The sequence below is a fragment of the Hemiscyllium ocellatum genome, chromosome 4, assembly GCF_020745735.1.
Source record: "Hemiscyllium ocellatum isolate sHemOce1 chromosome 4, sHemOce1.pat.X.cur, whole genome shotgun sequence".
Taxonomy (NCBI): domain Eukaryota; kingdom Metazoa; phylum Chordata; class Chondrichthyes; order Orectolobiformes; family Hemiscylliidae; genus Hemiscyllium; species Hemiscyllium ocellatum.
The window spans coordinates 143,722,492-143,749,224 of NC_083404.1; the positions used below are offsets into that span (position 1 = coordinate 143,722,492).

The following is a 26,733-nucleotide window of genomic DNA, read 5'->3' on the forward strand; positions in this document are numbered from 1 at the left end:
AGTGCGAAGTCGTTCACTTTGGTAGGAATAACAAGATGATGGATTACTGGGCTAATGGTAGGCTACTTGGTAGTGTGGATGAGCAGAGGGATCTTGGTGTCTATGTACACAGATCTCTGAAAGTTGCCACCCAGGTAAATAGTGCTGTGAGGAAGGCATATGGTGTACTGGGCTTTATTGGCAGAGGAATTGAGTTCCGGAGTCCTGAGGTCATGTTGCAGTTGTATAAGACTCTGGTGAGGCCTCATCTGGAGTATTGTGTGCAGTTTTGGTCGCCATACTATAGGAAGGATGTGGAAGCTTTAGAACGAGTGCAGAGGAGGTTTACCAGGATGTTGCCTGGAATGGTAGGAAGATCGTATGAGGAAAGGCTGAGGCACTTGGGGCTGTTCTCATTGGAGAAGAGAAGGTTTAGGGGAGATCTGATAGAAGTGTATAAGATGATTAGGGGTTTAGATAGGGTAGATACTAAGAACCTTTTACCGCTAATGGAGTCAGGTGTTACTAGGGGACATAGCTTTAAATTAAGGGGTGGTAGGTATAGGACAGATGTTAGGGGTAGATTCTTCACACAGCGGGTTGTGAGTTCATGGAATGCCCTGCCCGTATCAGTGGTGAACTCTCCTTCTTTATGTTCATTTAAGCGGGCATTGGATAGGCATTTGGAAGTTATTGGGCTAGTATAGGTTAGGTAGGACTCGGTCGGCGCAACATCGAGGGCCGAAGGGCCTGTACTGCGCTGTATCCTTCTATGTTCTATGTTCTATGTCCCTGAGGGAGGGAATTCCAGGATTCTGACCCAGAGACAGTGAAGGCAGAGCAATTATATTTCCCAGTCAGGATGGTGAGGGGCTCGGAGGGGAACCTGCAGGGGGCGGTGTTCCCATGTATCTGCAGCCCTTGTCCTTCTAGATGGAAGTGGTCATGATATTGGAAGGTGCTGTCTGAGGATCTTTGGTGAGTTTCTGCAGCGCATCTTGTAGATGGTACACACTGCTGTTACTGAGTGTGGGTGGGGGGAGGGAGGGGACGGTACACACTGCTGTTACTGAGTGTGGGTGGGGGGAGGGAGGGGATGGTACACACTGCTGTTACTGAGTGTCGGTGGGGGAGGGAGGGGACGGTACACACTGCTGTTACTGAGTGTGGGTGGGGGAGGGAGGGGACGGTACACACTGCTGTTACTGAGTGTCGGTGGGGGGAGGGAGGGGACGGTACACACTGCTGTTACTGAGTGTCGGTGGGGGGGGAGGGGATGGTACACACTGCTGTTACTGAGTGTGGGTGGGGGGGAAGGGAGGGGATGGTACACACTGCTGTTACTGAGTGTCGGTGGGGGAGGGAGGGGATGGTACACACTGTTGTTACTGAGTGTCGGTGGGGGAGGGAGGGGATGGTACACACTGTTGTTACTGAGTGTCGATGGGGGGGAGGGAGGGGACGGTACACACTGCTGTTACTGAGTGTTGGTGGGGGGAGGGAGGGGACGGTACACACTGCTGTTACTGAGTGTGGGTGGGGGGAGGGAGGGGATGGTACACACTGCTGTTACTGAGTGTCGGTGGAGGGAGGGAGGGTACGGTACACACTGCTGTTACTGAGTGTGGGTGGGGGAGGGAGGGATGGTACACACTGCTGTTACTGAGTGTGGGTGTGGGGAGGGAGGGGATGGTACACACTGCTGTTACTGAGTGTGGGTGGGGGAGGGAGGGGATGATACACACTGCTGTTACTGAGTGTGGGTGGGGGAGGGAGGGGATGATACACACTGCTGTTACTCAGCATCGGTGGGGGGGAGGGAGGGGATGTTTGTGGATGTGGTGCCAATCAAGTGGGTTGCTTTGCCCTGGATGGTGTTGAGCTTAATGAGTGTTGTTGGAGCTGCCCCCATCCAGGGAAGTGGGGAATATTCCCTCACCCTCCTGACTAGTGCCTTGTGGATGGTGGGCAGGCTTTGGGGAGTCAGGAGGGGAGTTACTCGCTGCAGGATTCCCAGCCTCTGACCTGCTCTTGTAGCCGCTGTGTTTATGTGGTGAGTCCAGTTGAGTTTCTGGTCAATGATAACCCCCAGGATGTTGGTAGTGAGGGATTCAGTGATACTAACACCATTCAATGTGAAGGGTTGGCGGTTAGATTGTCTCTTATTGGTGATGGCCATTATCTGGCAGTTGTGTGTGGGGAATGTTACTTGTCACGTGTCAGCCCAAGCCTGGATATTGTCCAGAACTTGCTGCATTTGAACACGGACTGTTTCAGTGTCTGAGGAGTTGTGAATGGTGCTGAATCATCGGCGAACATTCCCATTTCTGACCTTCTGATGGAGGGAAGGTCATTGATGAAGCAGCTGAAGGTGGTTGGGCCTGGGACACTCCCCTGAGGGACTCCTGCAGAGGTGTCCTGGAACTGAGATGACTGACCTCCAACAACACCAACCATCTTCCTGTGTGCCAGGTCTGACTCTAACCAGTGGAGAGTGTGCCCCCTGATACCCACTGATTCCAGTTTTGCTTGGGGCTCCTTGATGCCACACTCGGTTGAGTGCAGCCTTGATATCAAAGGGCTGTCCCTCTCCCCTCCCCTCTGGGTTTCAGGTCTTCTGTTCATGTTTGACTCAAGGCTGGAATGAGGTCAGGATCTGGGTGTCACTGAGCAGGTTGTTTCTGAGCGGCTGCTGCTTGATAGCCCTGTTACTGACCCCTTCCATCACGTTACTGAGGATCGAGAGGAGACTGATGGGGCAGTAATTAGCCGGGTTGGATTTGTCCTACTTTTTATGTACAGGACACACCTGGGCAATTCTCTGTCAGAAGACAGAGTGTGGTGGTTGTTGGGAAATGTTCATCCTGGAGTTCAGTTATTAGTGATGTAACACAAGGATCTGTTTTTGGTCCACTGCTGTTTGTTTTTTATATAAATGACCTGGATGAGCATGTAGCAGGAAGGGTTAGTAAATTGATGGATGACACTAAGGTTGGTGGAGTTGTGGATAGTGCTGAAGGATGTTGTGGGTTACAGAGGGACATAGATAAGCTGCAGAGCTGGGCTGAGAGGTGGTAAATGGAGTGTAATGTGGAAAAGTGTGAGGTGATCCACTTTAGATGGAGTAACAGGAATAGAGAGTACTGGGCTAATGGTAAGATTCTTGGTAGTGCAACCAGCTGTGCAATCTTCATCCTTATCTTTTGCACTCTGCTGCGCTCTTCCATCATTGAGGCTGGGGATATTTGTGGAGCCTCCTCCTCCAATCCATTGTTTAATTGTCCATCACCATTTGTGACTGGATGTTGCAGGACAGCAGAGCTCAGACCTGATCATTTGGGTGGGGATCGATCACCGGCTGGTGCACTGCATGTGTTAAACAACAGTGCCCTCTGCTGACAGATACAAGAAGTCCAACTGAGTATAAAAGTTACAGCTATTTCATAATTAAACATAGAAACGCAAATACAGTCACAGAGATGTACAGCATGGAAACAGACCCTTCAGTCCAACCCATCCATGCCAACCATTTATCCCAACCCAGTCTAGGCCCATATCCCTCCAAACCCTTCCTATTCATAAAAACCATCCAAATGCCTCTTAAATGTTGCAATTGTATCAGCCTCCACCACTTCCTCTGGCAGCTAATTTCATACACGTACCACCCTCTGTGTGAATATGTTGCCCCTTAGGTCTCTTTTATATCTTTCCCCTCTCACCCTAAGCCTATGCCCGCTAGGTCTGGACTCCCTGACCCCAGGGAAAAGACTTTGTCTATTTATCCGATCCATGCCCCTCAGAACTTTGTAAACCTCTATAAGGTCACCCCTCAGCCTCCAAGGCTCCAGGGAAAACAGCCCCAGCCTGTTCAGCCTCTCCCTGTAGCTCAAATCCTCCAATCCTGGCAACATCCTTGTAAATCTTTTCTGAACCCTTTAAAGTTTCACAACATCTTTCCGATAGGAAGGAGACCAGAATTGCACGCAATATTCCAACAGTGGCCTAACCAATGTCCTGTACAGCCGCAACATGACCTCCCAACTCCTGTACTCAATACTCTGACCAATAAAGGAAAGCATACCAAACGCCTTCTTCACTATCCTATCTACCTGTGACTCCACTTTCAAGGAGCTATGAACCTGCACTCCAAGGTCTCTTTGTTCAGCAACACTCCCTAGGACCTTACCATTAAGTGTATAAGTCTTGCTAAGATTTGCTTTCCCAGAATGCAGCACCTCGCATTTATCTGAATTAAACTCCATCTGCCACTTCTCAGCCCAATGGCCCATCTGATCAAGATTCTGTTGTAATCTGAGATAACCCTCTTCGCTGTCCACTTTGGTGTCATCTGCAAACTTACTAACTGTACCTCTTATGCTCGCATTGAAATCATTTCTGTAAATGACAAAAAGTAGAGGGCCCAGCACTGATCCTTGTGGCACTCCACTGGTCACAGGCCTCCAGTCTGAAAAACAACCCTCCACCACCACCCTCTGTCTTCTACCTTTGAGCCAGTTCTGAAACATCACAGAAGCGCTTCACAGGAGGCTCCCAAGCACTGAGGATGTCACCTAGACAGGGGACGAAACGTCTGCAACACAAATTCCCAGCTCGGCGAACAGAACCACAACAACGAGCACCCGAGCTACAAATCTTCTCCCAAACTATGTACATCCTGTCCCTCAGGGTTCCCTCCAACAACTTGCCCACCATCAAGGTCTGGCTCACCGGTCTATAGTTCCCTGGCTTGTCCTTACCGCCCTTCTTAAACAGTGGCACCACGTTAGCCAACCTCCAGTCTTCCGGCACCTCACCTGTGACTATCGATGATACAAATATCTCAGCAAAAGGCCCAGCAATCACTTCTCTAGCTTCCCACAGAGTTCTCGGGTACACCTGATCAGGTCCTGGGGATTTATCCACCTTTAACCATTTCAAGACATCCAGCACTTCCTCCTCTGTAATATGGACATTTTGCAAGATGTCACCATCTATTTCCCAACAGTCTCTATTTTCCATATCCTTTTCCACAGTAAATACTGATGCAAAATATTCATTTAGTATCTCCCTCATTTTCTGTGGCTCCTCACAAAGGTCACCTTGCTGATCTTTGAGGGGCCCTATTCTCTCCCTAGTTACCCTTTTGCCCTTAATATATTTGTAAAAACCCTTTGGATTCTTCTTAATTCTATTTGCCAAAGCTATCTCATGTCCCCGTTTTGCCCTCCTGGTTTCCTTCTGAAGTATACTCCTACTTTCTTTATACTCTTCTCAGGGTTCACTCGATCTATCCTGTCTATACCTGACATATGCTTCCTTCTTTTTCTTAACCAAACCCTCAATTTCTTTGGTCATCCAGCATTCCCTATACCTACCAGCCTTCCCTTTCACCCTGACAGGAATATACTTTCTCTGGATTCTTGTTATCTCATTTCTGAAGGCTTCCCATTTTCCAGCCGTCCCTTTACCTGCGAACATCTGCCTCCAATCAGCTTTCAAAAGTTCTTGCCTAATACTATCAAAATTGGCTTTTCTCTAATTTAGAACTTCAACTTTTAGATCTGGTCTATCCTTTTCCATCACTATTTTAAAACAAATAGAATTATAGTCGCTGGCCCCAAAGTGCTCCCCCACTGACACCTCAGTCACCTGCCCTGCCTTATTTCCCAAGAGTAGGTCAAGTTTTGCACCTTCTCTAGTAGGTACATCCACATACTGAATCAGAAAATTGTCTCATACACGCGTAAGAAATTCCTCTAAACCTTTAACACTATAGCAGTCCCAATCGATGTTTGGAAAGTTAAAATCCCATACCATAACCACCCTATTATTCTTACAGATAGCTGAGATCTCCTTACTAGTTTGTTTCTCAATTTCCCTCTGACTATTCAGGGGTCTATAATACAATCCCAATAAGGTGATCATCCCTTTCTTATTTCTCAGTTCCACCGAAATACCTTCCCTGGATGTATTTCCGGGAATATCCTCCCTCAGCACAGCTGTAATGCTATCCCTTATCAAAAATGCCACTCCCCCTCCTCTCTTGCCTCCCTCTCTATCCTTCCTGTAGCATTTGTATCCTGGAACATTAAGCTGCCAGTCCTGCCCATCCCTGAGCCATGTTTCTGTAATTGCTATGATATCCCAGTCCCATGTTCCTGACCATGTCCTGAGTTCATCTGCCTTCCCTGTTAGGCCCCTTACATTGAAATAAATGCAGTTTAATTTATTATTCCTACCTTGACCCTGCCTGCCCTGACTGTCTGACTCACTTCTGTTCTCAGTTGTACCCAGCTCAGATTGATCTCTTTTCTCACTATCTCCCTGGGTCCCACCACCTCCCCCCCCCCACCACCTTACGAGTTTAAATCCTCCCAAGCAGTTCTAGCAAATTTCCCTGCCAGTATATTAGTCCCCTTCCAATTTAGGTGCAATCCGTCCTCCTTGTACAGGTCACTTCTACCCCAAAAAAGATTCCAATGATCCAAAAAGGTGAATCCTTCTCCCAAACACCAGCTCCTCAGCCATGCATTCATCTGCTCTATCCTCCTATTCCTGCCCTCACTAGCTCGTAGCACTGGGAGTAATCCAGATATTAATACCCATGAGGACCTCCTTTTTAAATTTCTGCCTAACTCTCTGTTATCTCCCTTCGTAATCTCCACCTTTTCCCTTCCTATGTTGTTGTTTCCAATGTGGACAATGACCTCCTTCTCCAGTTTCCTCATTTCCCCTCCCCCCACCTTGTCTCAGTCGGTTCGCTCAACTCAGCACCGCCTTCCTAACCTGCAATCTTCTTCCTGACCTCTCCGCCCCCACCCCACTCCAGCCTATCACCCTCACCTTGACCTCCTTCCACCTATCACATCTCCATCGCCCCTCCCCCAAGTCCCTCCTCCCTACCTTTTATCTTAGCCTGCCTGGCACACTCTCCTCATTCCTGATGAAGGGCTCTGGCCCGAAACGTCGAATTTCCTGTTCCTTGGATGCTGCCTGACCTGCTGTGTTTTAACCAGCAACACATTTTCAGCAATGACCTCTTGCTGGCCCCTCTCCCCCGTGAGAACATTCTGCCCCTCTCTGAGACATCCTTGATCCTGGCACCAGGGAAACAACACACCATTCTGCTTTTTCTCTGCTGGCCACAGAAACGTCTGTCTGTACCTGAGACTACAGAATCCCCTAAAGCAATTGATCTCTTGGAAGCCGACATACCCCTCATTGCATTAGAGCCAAACTCAATACCAGAAACTTGGTTGTTCGTGTTACGTTCCCCTGAGAATCCATCACCCCCCTACATTTTCCAAACAGCATACCTGTTTGAAATGGGTATAGCCACAAAAGACTCCTGCCCTAGCTGCCTACCCTTCCTGGAGTTAACCCATCTATGTGACTGCATCTGAGACTTTCCCCCCTTCCTATAGCTGCCATCCATCACACACTGTTGCTGTTGCAAATTCCTCATCGCTTCTATCTGTCTCTCCAACTGATCCACTCGATCTGATAAGATTCGCATCCTACAGCATTTATGGCAGATGTAATCCGCAGTATCCCTTAAACTTTCTTTAAACTCCCACATCTGACAAGAAGCACATATCACTGCAAAGGCCATTTTTGCTCCTTCACAATCTACAGACCCAGAAAATAACACCGTCTTATTCCTCTACAAACACTGCCCCAGGTTAAATTAATAGCTATGACTTATATTTTAAGTTTAATCAAGAGACTGATCTCCAAAAACATATAATCAAGAAAGAACCTACTATACTCACTCCTGCAGATTCTCTGTCAGCCACACTTTTTTGAACTGCAAATGTTGAAACAAAATCAGCAATAGCTAGAGAAACTCAGTAAGACTGGCATTATTTGTGGAGAGGGAAAGGGTTAAAGTTTCAGTTTCAGTGACCTTTTTTCCAGAACTGGTGACTGTCATTTGCTCATTTTTCTGGATAATGCTCTGACCAATCAGAGTGAACTTGCCTTGTTTAAAATCCAAATATTTCCTGGCAGTTAACTGACAATCAATATTATAGAGTCATGGTGAGGTACAGCATGGAAACAGACCCTTCTGTCCAACCCGCCCATGTCAACCAGATATCCTAAATTAATCTTATCCCACTTCCAGCACCTGGCCCATATCCCTCTAAACCTTCCTATTCATATACCCATCCAAATGCCTTTAAAATGTTGCAATTGTACCAGTCTCCACCACTTCCTCTGGCAGCTCATTCCATACACGTAACACCCTGTGTGAAAGCATTGCCTTTATATCTTAAACCTAGCTCTGGACTCCCCGACCCCAGGGAAAAGACCTTGTCTATTTATCCTATCCATGCCCCTCATGATTTTACAAACCTCTATAAGGTCACCCCTCAGCCTCCGACGCTCCAGGGAAAACAGCCCCAGCCTGTTCAGCCTCTCTGTATATCTCAAACCCTCCAACCCTGACAACATCCTTGTCAAGCTTTTCTGAGCCCTTTCAAGTTTCACAATATCCTTCCAGTATCAGGGAGACTAGAATTGGCACCATTAACCGATTTGCTGAAGACGAACACCGTGGGTGGCACGGTGGCACAGTGGTTAGCACTGCTGCCTCACAGCGCCTGAGACCCGGGTTCAATTCCCGACTCCGGCGACTGACTGTGTGGAGTTTGCACGTTCTCCCTGTGTCTGCGTGGGTTTCCTCCGGGTGCTCCGGTTTCCTCCCACAGTCCAAAGATGTGCGGGTCAGGTGAATTGGCCATGCTAAATTACCCGTAGTGTTAGGTAAGTGGTAAATATAGGGGTATGGGTGGGTTGCGCTTCGGCGGGTCGGTGTGGACTTGTTGGGCCGAAGGGCCTGTTTCCACACTGTAAGTAATCTAATCTAATCTAAAAATTTCGGTGGACAGAACAATGCCAGGAGGCTTTTGGTCATTTGAAGTCGATATTAACCACCAAACCAGTTTGAACTGCACCAAACTTTTCAAAACCATTTAAAGTTGCCATCAATGCTAGTGACATAGGAGTTGGAGGTGTACTCCTCCAGGCAGATGAAGATGGGATTGAATTGCCAGTTTTTCAAAGGTCAACATCCACCAGAAGAAACAATCCACAACTGAAAAGGAACGATGGCGTTTGGTCCTGGCTTTACAACATTTTAATGTGTACAATGTGCCAGAAACAGCTGTGCTCATGGATCACAATCCTGTGAATTCTTAGAACACGTTAAAGACAAGAATATGAGACAATTTCATTGGAGTCTTATGTGACAGAATTTTAAATTATAAATCATACATGTTGCAAATTGTAAGAATCTAATCGAAAATGCGTTCTTGCTGATTTAATTGATAAAGTATAGATAAGATACTTCTATATAGGTGGGAGGAAGTTAATATGAAGTTAGATTAAGGTTATCTGTATATGTTGGTAATGTGTTTAAAGAATAGAAAATAAAGAAGCCATCTTTTCATTATGATGGTTAATTTATTCTGAAGGGGGGAGGTGTTATGAAGATGTCGAGGTGTACTGTACCTAAGAGGTGACCCTTCTCTTTCACATCTGCACTGGCTCCAATTCCCAAGCTTGACAATCTGATTGCCATGAGAATCTGAGGGGCATAGTTTTAGGGTAAGGGGCAGCAGATTCCAGGGGGATTTGAGCAAACACACTTTCGCTCAGCGGGTTGTGGGAGTGTGAGATGCACTGCCTGGGGAGGTAGGAGGGATTGGAAATCTTACAACCTTTAAAAAAAATTTGGATGAGTATTTGAAACATCATAACATTCAAGGATATGGGACAAATGCAGGAAATTCAAATCTCACAACAGAGGTTAGGTCACTTCAAATTCAGTAAACAAAATATCATAACTAATCAACCCAATTGTAAAAAACTATCTGGGTGAGCCCTCTAATGGCACAGTGGTAGTGTCCTGCTCCTAGACTGGGAGGGATTAAGGCACTTTTAATGGAAGTTATATCCGTTCAGAATCGATGGGCCGAAGGACCCTTTCTGAGCTGTATGACTCAATGACTCTTCCTGGAGCCTTCATACACCCGAACATAATTTTGTCAGCTTCAAATAACTGTCATGTCTGGTCTTGAAGAGTTACTAAACATCTTAAGCTAAAATAAACTCTTTCTGAACAGACTAAAACTATTTACCTTTCTCAGTAACAATAGTTTACACATACTTCTGCAAACTGTCCCAAACAGAGCCTTCACAGTGGTTTCTCATGTTATAATGTTCCCCTTCACTCCCCAACCTCATGCTCCAAAAATATCCAGAATCATTGACCTTAAAGTTTAAGAACATGACCAGGAGCAGGAGTAAGCAATTGTTCTGCCGTTTGTTACAATTACGGCTGATCTCATCTCAGCCTCAACTCCACTTTCCTGCCTCCTTTCCATAATCCTTCAATCCTTTGTTGATGAAAAACCTGTCGATTTATTCAGTGTTCCAGCATCCACCACACTCTGCGTAATTAATTCCACTGATTCACGGTACTTTGAGAGATGTCATTTCTCCCCATCTCTGTTTTAAATCTGCATCCCTTATCCTAAAACCATGACCTCTTCCTTATCCTAAAACCATGACCTCTCATTTGAGAGTGTCCTCTTCACATTCTTATATACCTCGATTGCATTTCCATCTGCGGTTTCATTAATGGCTTGGGCAGTTTCTGCAACACTTCCCTATTTTTATGCTCTATCCCTATAGCAATGAATGTTAGGATTCTATTTGCCTCCCTTATTAACTGCTGTGCCTGCAGACTAGGTTTCTGCAACTCCTGCACACAGACATCCTGATCCCAAAGCACCAAAGCACTCTTGTCGTATCTCTCCATTTAGCTTGCTGTGATCACTCTTCCCTGGAGAATCCTTTACTCGGAGATCATTAAGTAATTCCACTTCATTACACAATGTCAAATCCACTGTGCTGTTTAATTTGTTCATTGGGAAACTCTTCCAGTGTGAGCAAGACCCGAGTATGCTCCAGGAGTCTCGCGCTCTCTCTCTCCCTCTCACTATCTCTCTCTCTCGCTTTCTCACTCTCTCTTGCTCTCTTTCATTGTGTTTTATATGAAGTTACTATGACTACAGTAATACTTACAAGTTAATCATTAAACCCATTTACTCACAAAGAAAATCCATATGTCACTCATTCAAAACTCATAAATCCAAACTAAATTCTGTTAAGTTGCATATAAACCACAAATCTCATCTCACAAAACACAATGTTTTTTTTTCTTTTTCCCCCACGCTACCACCTAACTGCGGTAGTGCTTATTTTTTCCCCAGCACCCATGGTGTGTGTGTGTGTGTGCATGTGTGAGACACAGTGAGAGACACAAGGTGTACAAATCTTTATTCAATTTCACAATGTTTTTTTTATCAGATTAAACCTGGAACCTGGCTGGAGTCCAGTGGATACAGATCCACATCCTTATTTCCAAGTGGACTTTCTGTTTCCCACCTTCATCTCGGGAGTAATTACTCAGGGCGGAACCCAAGCTGGGGGCTTCATCACCAGCTACCGACTCATGTACAGCTATGATGGAATCCGCTTTGTAAACTACACTGACACCATGGACTGGTCACAACCTGCCAAGGTAGGGGGCATTAATGATGGGCGATCTGGCTGGGTGGTACTGGGTGGTGTTAGGGGCCTGGTGTTTGCAAGCAGGATTGAACATACATCAGTGGTAGTCAGCTTTGATGAGTCGGGATTGATGGCTTGTTGTGAGGGTTTGGGGTGTCAGAGGCTGGTGTTGGCTACAACAATGGGTACATGGGTCTAGGCAGATGTTAGAGAGCACCTGCCAGCCACACAATATCAAGGTGGGGCATGGGGGTCGGGGGTTGGCGGGTTTAGGAGATCTCTCCACCATCAATCTCCAGTCAGGTAGGGCCACTCCACTTGGTGAATGAATGGAATAAGAATTGCATTTAAAAGCACCTCTCACATCCTCTGGATGTTCCAAAAGACAACCTGCCAATTAAATCAATTTTGAGATTTCGAAGTCAATCTGAGGCTCCACCCCACAGTCATGTGACAATTCATTGTTTCATTGTGGGATGTAGGGTATCAATGATACGCCAGCTTTTCTTATCCATCATGAGGTCCGGAGTCACTTTGGCCACATTGTGTGAGTTTACATCAGAGTGGTGCTGGAAAAACACAGCAGGTCAGGCAGCATCTGAGGAGCAGGAGAATCAACGTTTCGGGCAAAAAGCCCTCCTGCTCCTCGGTTGCTGCCTGACCTGCTGTGTTTTTCCAGCACCACGCTGATGTAAACTCTGGTTTCCAGCATCTGCAATCCTCACTTTTGCCACATTGTGTGAGGCTGAGAAGGCATTTCTGAAGCTGATAGGTTTTTGTGCTAATTAATGATGTTTCCATGGTCACCCATTGTTGTGTTAAGCTGAATTAGAACATGTCAGACTGTTCTGGCATCATTTGGATCCTTAGGAGCTCCAGCCCCATCACATTTCTACTTTGGCAATGAGCAAGTTTCACAGTGTGCTGAATTCATCATCATTTCTAATGTTTTTGTTACATTAGCTTTATTCTCTCATTTAGATTTTTCCAGCAAACACCGACACCAACCCCCCAGTCAGACGGGACCTCAAACATCTTATTTTTGCTCGTTTCTTGAGGATTGTGCCAGTTGAACATCACAATGGGATTTACCTTCGCACTGAGATCCTGGGCTGTCCATGGAGTGAGTAACATCCTCTCCCACCTCCCATCACAACTTTACCTCAGATTTATTGGTTTCAGGAATGAGACATGTCCATGCTGGGGAGAGATTGAAGAGGTTGGGACTGTTCTCTCTGGGGGAGAAGAAGGGAGGAACTGTTCCCACGTGTAAAAGGAACAAGAATAAGAGAAGCATCGGTTTAAAGTGATGTTCACAAGAAGCAAAGGGTGATGTGAGAAAAATCTTTCTCACTCTGTGTAGTTGAGGGCTGGAAATGTGGCGGGGGGAGATTCAACTGAGGCATTCAAGAGGGGCATTGGATTGTTATTTTGGATAAAAATAGTGTGCAAGGACATGGGGAAAAGGCAGGAAACTGGCCCAAGGCAACAGAACCAGTGCAAGCTCAATGGACCGAATGGTCTTCCTCCAAGCTGAGTCATTCTGTGATCCCCTCTATCAAATTGTTGATATATGTTGTGAATAGCTGGGGCCAAAGAACATCAGAACTAGGAGCAGGAGTCGGTAACTCAGCCCAGAGCCTGCTCTGCCATTAATACTGGCTAATCACGGCTGTTCTGAATCTTGGCCTCAACTCCACTTTCCTGCCTCCTCTCCATAACCCATTACTGATTGAAAATCTGTCTGTCCCCTCCTTCCTTATTACTCACTATATCTGCAAAGCCCTGATCACTGTGGTAACCCACTTGCACCTCCAAAACTGACTATTATATACCTGCGCTTTGTTTCCTGTTTGTGAAATAATTCTCAGTCCATTGCAATATATTACCCCCAATCCCATCAGCTTTAAGTTTGTACAATCACCACTTATTTGGGTTTTTAAAATCAAACCTTTTATGAAACTACACATACACTACATCCACTGATCGTCTCTCATCTTTTCGATGAATTATGTCCTCAAAGAGCTCCAATAGATTTATAAAATACAGTCCGTCTTTCATGAACCGATATTGACTTTGCATCATTGCAGAGTATTTTCTAAGTCTGCTGTTATCACCTCCTTCAGAATAGACTCCAGCACTTTCCCCAGTTTAGGCTATAACAGTGTAGGTTCCATTCCTGGAGCAGCTGAGATTACTATAAACAGTCTGCCTACTTTACCAAAACCAATCGTCTCTCTAATGGCAGAGTAACCTGACGGTCTGGTAGGGTCAAAAGGAAGAGCTGAGGTGGTCACCTCAGCCAGTGCTTGTGCCTCTCTGTATCACAAACTAGCCATCCAGCCAACTAAGCTAACCAAATCCCATATGTTGCCTATTGTCAATTCTCCCATTTCAGACTGGAAGGAGTCTTCAACATTTGTTTCCACTTCCCTTTCTTCTCTTAAATACTGACTGAAACTTTTGCATCCCACTTTATATGTTTCTTATGTTCAGCCTTTTTCTTTCCTTTTATTGTCTCGCCCAGGCTTCCTTCGCTTAGTTCTAAACTGTCCCCAAACTTCAGGCTTGCTACTTTGTCTAGAAGCATTTTTTATGATTCTTCTTTGAATCTAACACAATTCGTCATTGATTTTGTGAGCCACATTACACAACTAAGGGATATACAGCTGCTGTGTTTGTTCTGTAAGAAATACTATTGGCTATCCACAGTTCTGACTTTTAATGAATTTAGGAGATTATCAATCATACATTGACAATTTCCTTTGGTTAGATTTAGGGCTATAGTTTCAGAATGGGCAACATCATTTCTATCCCAATTACGAATTCCATCAATGTTCAGCTCCATTCACAATTCTTCAGGTGTTGAAACAGTCCGTGTCCAAATGCAGTAAGATCTGGACAATATCCAGGCTTCAGCTGACAAATGGTAAGTAACATGTGTATCACACAAATGCCAGGCAATGACCATCACCAATAACAGACAATCTAACTCGCCCGGACTTGCCACATAAACCCAATGGTTATAAGAGCAGGAGTGAGTAACTCACTTCCTGACTCACCAAAACCTGTCCAACATTCCAAAGGCACAAATCAGGAGTGGGATGGAATACTCCCCACTTGTCTGGATAGTGGCAGCTCCAACAACACTCAAGCTTGACACCATCCAGAATAAAGCCCACTTGATTGGCATCGCATCCTTAAATATCCACTGTCTGCACCACCAATGGTCAGCAACAGCAGTGTGTACTCCCTGATTTTAGTTTGATTTATTATTGTCACATGTGCAGAGATACAGTGAAAAGTGTTGTCTTGCATACGAACCAGACCAATCATACCTTCCATTGGTACATCAGGATAATAGAACAGAATTCAGAATATAGTGTTACAGCTACAGAGAAGGTGTACAAAAAGATCGAAAGGGCGGCACGGTGGCACAGTGGTTAGCACTGCTGCCTCACAGCGCCAGAGACCCGGGTTCAGTTCCCGACTCAGGCGACTGACTGTGTGGAGTTTGCACATTCTCCCCGTGTCTGCGTGGGTTTCCTCCGGGTGCTCCGGTTTCCTCCCACAGTCCAAAGATGTGCAGGTCAGGTGAATTGGCCATGCTAAATTGCCCGTAGTGTTAGGTAAAGGGGCAAATGTAGAGGTGTGGGTGGGTTGTGCTTCGGCGGGTCGGTGTGGACTTGTTGGGCTGAAGGGCCTGTTTCCACACTGTAAGTAATCTAATCTAATCGACTGTAATATATGAAAGATCCATTTGTAAGACTGATAACAGTGAGGAACAAGCTGCTTTTAAATCTGTTTGTACATGTTTGCAAATTTTTGTATCTTCTGTGCAGCGAAAAAGGATAGAAGAAAGAGGGATTAGCCGAAGGGCCTGTTTTGTGCTGTATTGTTCTGTGTTCTATGTTCTATGTTCCTAAGCATAACTGGGATTGGGGACTTCCTTGATTATGTTGGCTACTTTCCCGAGGCAGCGAGAAGTGTAGACGGAATCAGTGGAAGGAAGGCTGCATTCACAATTCTGTAATTTCTTGAGCAGAGTAGATGCCATAGCAGACGGTGCATCTGTAAAAGTTGATAATAGTCATTGTGGACATACCTAACTTCTTTAGCTTTTTGAGAAAGTAGAGGCGTGGTGTGCTTTCATGACTGTTGTGTTGATGTGGATGGACCAGGATAGATCATTTGGTGATGTTTACTCCCAGGAGCTTGAAGTTCGCGATTGCCTCCACCTCAGCACCATTGGTGTACACACAGGGGTGGGTTCTCCACTCCACTTCCTAAAGTCAATGACCAGCTCCTTCATTTTGCTAACATTGAGGAGAGATTGTTATCTTTGCAGTATGTCACTAAGCTGTCTATCTCCTTCCTGTACTCTGTCTGGTTCTTGTTTGAGGTTCGACCCACTCTGGTGGTATCATCACCAAATTTGTAAACGGTGTTACAGCTGAATTTGGCCACACAGTCATGAGTGTATAAGGAGTATAGTAAGGGGCTGAGTATGCAGCCTTCCAGGGCACCAGTGTTGAGCATTATTGTGGAGGAGGTGTTTTCATCTATTCCTACTGATTGTGGCCTGCAGGTCAGGAAGTCAAGGATCCACTTGCTGAAGTGGGAGCAGAGTCCCAGGACTCAGAGTTTGGGAATGAGGTTTTGAATGACTTATACTGCCGAAGGTGGAGCTAAAGCCAATAAATAGGAGTCTGTCATAGATGTTGAAAATGTGTTGCTGGTTAAAGCACAGCAGGTCAGGCAGCATCCAAGGAACAGGAAATTCGACGTTTCGGGCATAAGCCCTTCATCAGGAATGAGGAGAGTGTACCAAGCAGGCTAAGATAAAAGGTAGGGAGGAGGGACTTGGGGGAGGGGCGATGGAGATGTGATAGTCGGCTGGCCTTCTTAGCGCAGTCGGTAGCGCGTCAGTCTCATAATCTGAAGGTCCTGAGTTCAATCCTCAGAGAAGGCCAGTCGATGTCCTTTGCCACCTTACGCATTACCTTCCACCTATCACATCTCCATCGCCCCTCCCCCAAGTCCCTCCTCCCTACCTTTTATCTTAGCCTGCTTGGCACACTCTCCTCATTCCTGATGAAGGGCTTATGCCCGAAACGTTGAATTTCCTATTCCTTGGATGCTGCCTAACCTGCTGTGCTTTAACCAGCAACACATTTTCAACTGATCTCCAGCATCTGCAGACCTCATTTTTTACCCGTCTGTCATAGATGTCCTTGTTATCCAGCTGTTCTGGGGGTGAATGCATGGCCAGGGAGATGATCTCTGCTGTGGACCTGTTGTGATGGTAAGTGATTTGTAGCTGATTAGGGAACTCTGGGAGGCTGGGACCACTTGAAGCACTTCATAATGATGGAGATCAGAGCTACTGGAGGCTAGTCATTGAGGCACGCTGCCTGATATTTCTTTGGCACTGGGATGATGGTGGTCTTCTTAAGGAGGTGGGAATCTCACATCAGATTAAGGAGAGATTAAAGATTTCAGGGAATATTCCCACCAGCTGGTCCACACAGGATCTGAGTGCACAGCCAGGGACTCCATCAACGCCAGTCACTTGCCATGTAGAAGCTGATCTGACCCCTGTGTCAGTGACTGTGGGTCGTGGGGCACCACCAGCTGTCAGGGCAGGTGACATCATTTCACTGAGTTTCTGTTCAAAGTAAGAGTAGAATGCATTGAGCTCATCGGGGAGGGATATGTTGTTGTCAGCTTCAGTTCGGAGCCCATTTTATGTGTAAGGTTTGCTGTGATTGAACTGTGTTTATGTGGTTAATTTGGGATTCTAATTTAGTCTAATATTATTGCTTGGCATCTCTGGCTTTGTGAAGGCAAGGCCTCAGGCTGTTTCTGTCTCAAAGCTATTTGTAATGAAATATATTTCATTAAGAAAGCTCTTTGCTTCCACATGGGGTATGATGTAAACTACTGTCAGGAAAGCAGAAGTAAACTTACGTGGCAAGTAGTAGGAATGGCATTCACCCTTAGAGACTCTAGGTCCGGGGAGCAGTAACTCACTAGGGTGGTAATGTCTCAGCACCAGGAGGTGTTGATCAGGAGACAGACCCCTCCGTTGTATTGTCTGAGGAAGGCACGCGGTCCATCCTGTAAATTGAGAATCCCTCAGGTTGTAAAGCACAGTCTGGTATAGCATGAGTGAACCATGTCTCTGTAAAACAGCACACACAGCAGGCCCTCGATTCACTTCAGGAAATGAGTCTGTAAAATGCACTGCACAAATTCAACAAAGATCTTTAGACAATATCTTCCAAACCCGCAACCACTCTCATCTAGAAGGATAACAGCAGGGAACACCATCCCCTGCAAGTTCCCTCTGAACAACTCACTACCCTGACTTGGGAATATATTGCTGTTCCTTCACTATATGCAGAACATAACCTGAGTCTCTGGATTAACTGTCCAGTAATAATACCATTAGGCCATTGCCATCCCACAATGCAACTTTCTGTTTCCAAATACACCACCTTAATTAAACATTAGTTATCCTTTATTAAACTTCTGTTGACTTTCTCAAACCCAGTTAATGCTTCCAAAGTGTTCTGTTAACACATAGAGTCATAGAGCTATACAGCCCAGAAACAGACCCTTTGGTCCAACTTGTCCACACCTACCAGATATCATCCAGTCCCATTTGCCAGCACTTGGCCCATATCCCACTAAGCCCTTTGTATTCATATACTCTAGCATTTTCCCCACGGCTGATGGGACATTAACTGCTCTGTCATTTTGTTTTTTTTTCTCTCCCTCCCTTTTTTTTAAAACATTTGCCACCCTCCAATCATTAGGAACTGCTCCAGGGTCTGCAGATGACCACAGGGTACCCAATAATTCCTGGGCCAAAGGTTATAGCTAAAAAAAATGTGTTTAGAATTCTCAGCTTCCTGGATATGGGAATAAAGGATAATATGCAGAATCTGATCTGAAGAAATCAGACTGGACTCAAAATGTTAACTCTGTTTCTCTCCACAGGTACTGACAGACCTGCTGAGTTTCTCCAGCACTTTGAATGTTTTAGGTTTTTTCTGGAGTTGGCCCTGGATATGGAAAGGGTTCAGAAGGTAAAGGTAGAAACTGCTGTTGATTTAAAATAAAACAATAATACCGATATCAGAGTGCAAGTTTCTTGGGGTTAGGTGAGACCACAATCAGACCAGCCATAATCGTAAGAGAGGCAGAGCAGACTCAAGGGCCGAATGGCCTATTCCTGTATTCTCTCTCCCTCTCCTTCTTGCTCACTCTCTTTCTCTTGCTTTCATGCTTTCTCACTTCTCCTTCTCCATTCCTCTCTCTCCATCCTTCTGCATCTCTTCACTTCTCTCTCCCCCTCTCTCTATCCCAGTTGTTGGAGACATTTCTCTCTCCCCCTCTCTCTATCCCAGTTGTTGGAGACATTTCTCTCTCCCCCTCTCTCTATCCCAGTTGTTGGAGACATTTCTCTCTCCCCCTCTCTCTATCCCAGTTGTTGGAGACATTTCTCTGACTTTGGGACTTCGGTTAACAAGATATTTTGATGTTTTTTTGAAGATCAGGAACCTGGCCTGAGGACTGTGCCAGAAAGGACCACTCCCTCCTCAGGCAGATCCTCCACCACCACTCCAACAGCAGATGGACAAATCACCATGGCAACCAGTGTCCATCCCAGTTTCTGTGATCCTGGAGGGTTTCAGTGTTGGAATGGGGAATGTGTGAGTGTGAAGACAGCTCTGTGCAATGGCCAACCTGACTGCAGTGACTTCTCTGACGAACAGGGCTGTGGTGAGTGACCCCTTGGTGATCAACCTTCTCTCTCTCTCTCTCTCGTGCACTCTCTCTCTCTCTCGTGCGCTCTCTCTCTCTCGTGCTCTCAGTCTCTCGTGCGCTCTCTCTCTCTCTCTCTCTCTTACTCTGTGCCTGATGTGCTCTCCTTCCTGTAACAGAGACACTCTCTCTGTCTTTCTCACTCTCTCTTTCACTCTGTGTGTTTGATACTCACTGTCACTCAATCCCAATCTGCTCCAATGTAACCAAGTTATATCTGGGAGAAAGTGAGGGCTGCAGATGCTGGAGGTCAGAGTTGGGAGTGTGGTGCTGGATGAAGGGCTTTTGTCTGAAACATCGTACTCCTCGGATGCTGCCTGACCTGCTGTGCTTTTACAGCACCCCACCCCAAATTGGGTTTTATTTGCTAACCTTGTGCACAGGACGTTATCAAAATCCACCTGAGAATCTAAATGCACCACTCATAGAACATAGAACAGTACAGCACAGAACAGGCCCTTCAGCCCTCGAGGTTGTGCTGACCACTGATCCTCATGTATGCACCCTCACATTTCTGTGACCATATGCATGTCCAGCAGTCTCTTAAATGTCCCCAGTGACCCTGCCTCCACAACTGCTGCTGGCGACGCATTCCATGCTCTCACAACACTCTGTGAACCCGCCTCTGACATCCCCTCTATACTTTCCTCCAACCAGCTTAAAACTATGACCCCTCGTGTTAGTCATTTCTGCCCTGGGAAATAGTCTCTGGCTATCGACTCTAGCTATGCCTCTCATTATCTTGTATACCTCAATTAGGTCCCCTCTCCTCCTCCTTTACTCCAATGAAAAAAGTCCGAGCTCAGTCAACCTCTCTTCATAAGATAAGCCCTCCAGTCCAGGCAGCATCCTGGTAAACCTCCTCTGAACCCTCTCCAAAGCATCCACATCTTTCCTATAATAGGGCAACTAGAATAGACACAGTATTCCAAGTGCCAAAGTAACCAAAGTTTTATAGAGCTGCAACAAGATCTCACGGCTCTTAAACTCAATCCCCCTGTTAATGAAAGCCAAAACACCATATGCTTTCTTAACAACCCTGTCCACATGGGTGGCCATTTTAAGGGATCTATGTACCTGCACACCAAGATCCCTCTGTTCCTCCACACTGCCAAGAATCCTATCCTCAATCCTGTACTCAGCTTTCAAATTCGACCTTCCAAAATGCATCACCTCACATTTATCCAGGTTGAACCCATCTGCCACCTCTCAGCCCATCTCTGCATCCTGTCAATGTCCCGCTGCAGCCTACAACAGCCCTCTATACTGTCAACGGACACCTCCAACCTTTGTGTCATCTGCAAACTTGCTGACCCATCCTTCAATCCCCTCATCTAAGCCATTAATAAAAATTACAAACAGTAGAGGCCCAAGGACAGAGCGCTGTGGAACACCACTCACCACTGACTTCCAGGCAGAATATTTTCCTTCTACTACCACTCGCTGTCTTCTGTTGGCCAGCCAATTCTGTATCCAGACAGCTATGTTCCCCTGAATCCCATTCCTCCTGACCTTCTGAATGAGCCTACTATGGGGAACCTTATCAAATGCCTTGCTGAAGTCCATATACACCACATCCACAGCTCGATCCTCATCAACTTTTCTAAAAAGTCACATCCTCAAAGAACTTGATAAGGTTTGTGAGGCATGACCTGCCCCTCACAAAGCCGTGCTGACTGCATTTAATCAAGCCATGCTCTTCCAGATGGTCATAAATCCTATCCCTCAGAATCCTTTCTAACACCTTGCAGACGACAGACGTGAGACTTACTGGTCTGTAATTGCCGGGGATTTCCCTATTTCCTTTCTTGAAGAGAGGAATTACATTTGCCTCTCTCCAGTCCTCAGGTACGACTCCAGTGGAGAGCGAGGATGAAAAGATCTTCGCAAGTGGCGAAGCAATTACATTTCTCGTTTCCCAAAGCAGCTGAGGACAAATCTGGTCCGGGCCTGGCGACTTGTCAATATGTTTGACAAAATTTTCAGCACATCAGCTTCCTCTATCTCTATGCATTCCAGTATGCACACCTGCTCTTCAAAGATTTCATTCACTACAAAGTTCGTTTCTTTCGTAAAGACAGAAGCAAAAAACTCATTTAGGGCTTCCCCTACCTCCTCAGACTCCACACACAAGTTCCCTATGCTATCCCTGATCGGCCCTACTCTTTCTTTGACCATTCTCTTATTCCTCACATAAATGTAAAATGCCTTTGTGTTCTCCCTAATCCGTTCTGCCAAGCCTTTCTCGTGTCCCCTCCTGGCTCTCCTCAGCCCATTTTTAAGCTCCTTCCTCACCTGCCTGTAATCCTCTAGAGCTGAGCTTGACCCTAGCTTCCTCCACCTTATGTAAGCCACCTTCTTCCTTTTGACGAGAAGCTCCACCGTTCTCATCATCCAAGGTTCCTTTATTTTACCCCTTCTTGTCTGTCTCAGAGGGACAAATTTATGCATCACTTGCAACAACTGCTCCTTAAACACTCTCCACATGTCTATAGTGCCTTTACCATGGAACAATTGCTCCCAATCCATGCTCATAGAGTGTGCAGAGGGACAGAGATGGCGTCAGTGACTGGGAGACACGCTGTAGTTGAATACACTGTGGGGAAATGTGAGGCTATACACTTTGGCAGGAGGAATAGAGGAACCAGATATTATTGAAATGGAGAAAGACTGCATAAAGTTACAGTACAGAAGGATTTGGGAATTGTGCATGAATCAGAAAAAGGTAACATCCAAATTCAGCAGGTCATAGGGAAGACAACTGGAATGTTGGCCTTTATTTCAAAGGGAATGAATATAAAAATAGAGGTTTTGATAAAACGATAGACAACACTAGTCAGAGCACAGCTGGAATACTGTGAACAGTTTTGGGTCCCTTAGCTACGGAAAGATACACTGGCACTGGTGGCAGTCCAGTGAAGACTTCTTAGTCGGTGCCAGGAATGGAGGGTGGATTAGAGTAAATTAGCTCTGTACTCATTGGAATATAAAAGAATGAGAGGTGACGTTATTGAAATGTACAAGATTCTGAGGAGGTTTGACAATGGAGATTGTGGCACAGTCTCAGAGTAAAGGGTCACACATTTAAGACAGAGAGGTGGAATCTTTCCTCTCTGAGGGGAGGGAATCTGTAGAATTCTTTACCACAGAGCGCTGTTCAGACTGGGCCATTAAGTATACTCAAGGCTGAAGGAGACAGATTTTTAATCTGTAAGGAAATCACAGGGAAAAGGCAGGAAAACAGAGTTGAGGATTATCAGATCAGCCATGGATCTCATTGAATGGTGGAGCAGACCCACGGGCTGAATGGCCTACTGATCTTTACGCTGTTCTGGTCAGTGAGTGTCGTTTGAAATCCTGCATTGTGACAATACCAAGGTGTGTCTGTACAATGAGTGATTTAGTGTTTTGTAGATTCACTCAGGAGAGCTCTGTGATCACTCAGGGGGGATCTGTGATCACTCAGGGGGGATCTGTGATCACTCAGGAGGGATCTGTGATCACGCTGTAGTTGAATACACTGTGGGGAAATGTGAGGCTATACACTTTGGCAGGAGGAATAGAGGAACCAGATATTATTGAAATGGAGAAAGACTGCATAAAGTTACAGTACAGAAGGATTTGGGAATTGTGCATGAATCAGAAAAAGGTAACATCCAAATTCAGCAGGTCATAGGGAAGACAACTGGAATGTTGGCCTTTATTTCAAAGGGAATGGGGGCTCTGTGATCACTCAGGGGGGATCTGTGATCACTCAGGGGGGATCTGTGATCACTCAGGAGGGATCTGTGATCACTCAGGGGGGCTCTGTGATCACTCAGGGGGGATCTGTGATCACTCAGGGGGGATCTGTGATCACTCAGGAGGGATCTGTGATCACTCAGGGGGGATCTGTGATCACTCAGGGGGGCTCTGTGATCACTCAGGAGGGATCTGTGATCACTCAGGGGGGCTCTGTGATCACTCAGGAGGGATCTGTGATCACTCAGGGGAGATCTGTGATCACTCAGGAGGGATCTGTGATCACTCAGGGGGGCTCTGTGATCACTCAGGGGGGATCTGTGTTCACTCAGGAGGGATCTGTGATCACTCGGGGGGCTCTGTGATCACTCAGGGGGGATCTGTGATCACTCAGGAGGGATCTGTGATCACTCAGGGGGGATCTGTGTTCACTCAGGAGGGATCTGTGATCACTCAGGGGGGCTCTGTGATCACTCAGGGGGGATCTGTGATCACTCAGGAGGGATCTGTGATCACTCAGGGGGGATCTGTGTTCACTCAGGAGGGATCTGTGATCACTCAGGGGGGCTCTGCGATCACTCAGGAGGGATCTGTGATCACTCAGGGGGGATCTGTGATCACTCAGGAGGGATCTGTGATCATTCAGGGGGGCTCTGTGATCACTCAGGGGGGATCTGTGATCACTCAGGGGGGCTCTGTGATCACTCAGGAGGGATCTGTGATCACTCAGGGGGGATCTGTGATCACTCAGGAGGGATCTGTGATCACTCAGGGGGGCTCTGTGATCACTCAGGGGGGCTCTGTGATCACTCAGGGGGGATCTGTGATCACTCAGGGGGGCTCTATTCCAAGTGAGAGCAGTATTTGACCTCTCTTCCTTTTCCTGCTGTATGACGCCTTTTAACGTCTCACCAGGAACAGAAGTTGTCCCTTCATTCTGTTTTCTTCAAGTTGTAAGTGTTTGAGTTCCCAGCACAACAAAGCTAATTTGGGCAGATACCTGTTTAATTTGTAGATCTCCAGTCATAGACATGCTGCTGTCAGTTCTCGGGATGTTTTCACATTCAGGGCTTTCTGATCTTCAGCGAGGATCCTGAGTATCCACCATTGAGAACTTGGAACATTTTCAAAGTTGAACAATTAACCTGCCCTGTTGCCTTCAGAAATCTATGGACAAACACCCCAAGAGAAACAGCACTTTTTTTGAGTTTCCCCGTGTCTTGGTTTTCAGAGATTTTGTCTTTTTTCTTTGCACCCAGCACTCTCTCTCTCTCACTCTCTCTCGCTCTCACTCTCTCACTCTCTCACATTCTCTCTCTCACTCTCTCTCTCTCACTCTCTGTCACACTCTCTCTCTCTCTCACTCTCTCTCACTCTCTCTCTTGCTCTCTCTCTCTCACTCTCTTTCTCGCTCTCACTCTCTCACTCTCTCACATTCTCTCTCTCACTCTCTCTCTCCCTCACTCTCTCTAACACTCTCTCTCTCTCTCACTCTCTCTGTGATTCTCGCTGGATCATACGTTCTCCATGTGATGATTTCTGACTCTGTCTGACTCTGACTTGTCTCTCATTGTGTTTGATGTTTGCAGTGTTTATAAGTTAAGGGTTTGTGTATTTCAGGAACAGTTCGGACTGTCCCCCAGGGGGGTGAGTCGACAGGGGTCCCTGATTGGAGTCGGTTGAGCCCCCAAACAGAGCACACACCAGCTGCAGCAACAACGGCTTCTGGAAAGTTCCCTGTGACAGCACCCAGCCCAGAGACAGTATTGGCCTCTCTGACAACAGGAAGTAAGAGCTCAGACTGTGATCCACTGGCCTTTTCCCTCAACTAGTTCCCCCCAACACCGTACTCTCTCTCCACCTGCCTCTCCCTCCTCCCATTCACGTTCTCTCATTCCCGAGACAAAAGGAGCTCATTCTGTTCTGCAGACGCACTCCGGTGTCACGCCTCAGATGGTCTGTGATCTAACTGCACTCCTCTGCCTTTGCTCTGTGTCTCTTCATTACGTGTACGTGGAAATCTATCGATCTCAGATTTAAATTTAACAGCAAACCCGGTGCCCACTGTAGTATGGGATCTGTCCAGTTTAATTCCTTGCCTCCCTTACAGTGATGTATAATTTGAGTGCTTTGCTGGATTGTTTCAGAGGTCAGTTAAACATAAAACATCAGAGCTCGGAGCAGGAGTAGGCCATTGGACCCTTGAAGCCTGATTCCCTATTCAACATGATCATGATTGATCATCCATCTTGGATCCTGTTCCCACTTTCTCCCCCGTACTCTTTTATCCCCTTAGCCCCAAGAACTCTATCTAACTTTTTTTGAAAACATTCAATGTTTTGGGCTCGACTACTTTCTGTGGAAAAGAATTCCACCGGCTCCCCACTCTCCGCCTGGAGACATTTCTCCTTAGCTCAATCTGAAATGCTATACTCCGTATTCTTAGACTGGTTCTGGGTTCTTTTGTCATTGAGAACATTCTTTCTGCTCTTACCTTGTCTAGAATGAGACAATGAGGAGACACAGAAGCAGAATTAGGCTATTCGGCCCATCAAGTTTCCTCCACAATTTGCTCATGGCTGATTATTTCTCAACTCCATCTTCCTGTCTTCTCCCTGTTATCCTTGATCCCTTTACAATCAAAAACCTATCTATCTCTGTCCTAAATACACTCAATAACTTGGTCTCCACAGCAATGAGTTCCACTGAGTTACTGGCAAAGAAATGTCTTCTCATCTCAGTTCTTAAAAGGTCCACCCTTCAGTGTGAGGCTGTGACCCCAGATCCTAGTCTCTCCTACTATTGGAAATATTTTCTCGATGTCCAGGCCTACCAATATTCTGTGAGTTTCAATCATATCCCCCTTTCCTTATTCTTCTAAACTCCAGTGAATGTAATCCTAACCAATTCAGTCTCTCTTCATATGTCAGTCCTGCCATCTCAGGAATCAGTCCGATATTCATTGCCTGTCCCTAATTGCCCCTTGAGAAGGTGGGGGGTAAGCTGCCTTTCTGAACTGCTGCTGTCCACGTGCTGTAGGTAGACTCACAATGCCCTTAGGGAGGGGATTTTTGGACTCTGACCCAGTGACACTGAAGGCAAAAGCGATTATATTTCCAAGTCAGGATGGTGAGTGACTTGGAGGGGAACCTGCAGGGGGTGGTGTTCCCATTTATCTGCTGCCCTTGTCCTTCTCAATGGAAGTGGTCATGGGTTTGAAGGGGGGTCTGAGGACCTTTGGTGAATTTCTGTCGTGCACCTTGAAGATGGTATCGGTGGTGAGGGGAGTGGATGCTTGCGGATGTTGTGCCAATCAAGTGGGTGATGCTTTGTCCTTGATACTGCCAAGTTTCTTGAGTGTTGTTGGAGCTGCCCCCATCCAGGCAAGTGGAGAATATTCCATCACCCTCCTAACTTGTGCCTTGTAGATGGTGGACAGGCTTTCAGGAGTCAGGAGGTGAGTCACTTGCTGCAGTATCCCTAGTATCTGACCAGCTCTTGTAGCCGCTGTGTTTGGGTGGTGGGTCCAGATGAGTTTCTGATCAATGGTAACCATCACATTGTTGATCGTGGGGGATTCAGTGATAGTAACACCATTGA

At 46.3% G+C, this 26,733-nt stretch overlaps 1 protein-coding gene and 1 non-coding gene across 2 annotated transcripts in view; both read left to right on the forward strand.

The window, feature by feature from the left end:
• Nucleotides 1-26,733, forward strand: part of sspo (SCO-spondin) — a 538,757-nt gene that overhangs the window by 216,785 nt on the left and 295,239 nt on the right. The window contains exons 45-47 of the mRNA XM_060824077.1: nt 11,356-11,569; nt 12,541-12,682; nt 23,466-23,984. Coding sequence (XP_060680060.1) covers nt 11,356-11,569; nt 12,541-12,682; nt 23,466-23,984 — 875 coding nt within the window. The remainder of the gene's footprint in view (nt 1-11,355; nt 11,570-12,540; nt 12,683-23,465; nt 23,985-26,733) is intronic.
• On the forward strand, nt 16,459-16,531 carry trnam-cau (transfer RNA methionine (anticodon CAU)). The gene has a single exon. It is a non-coding gene; the product is annotated as a tRNA-Met (tRNA).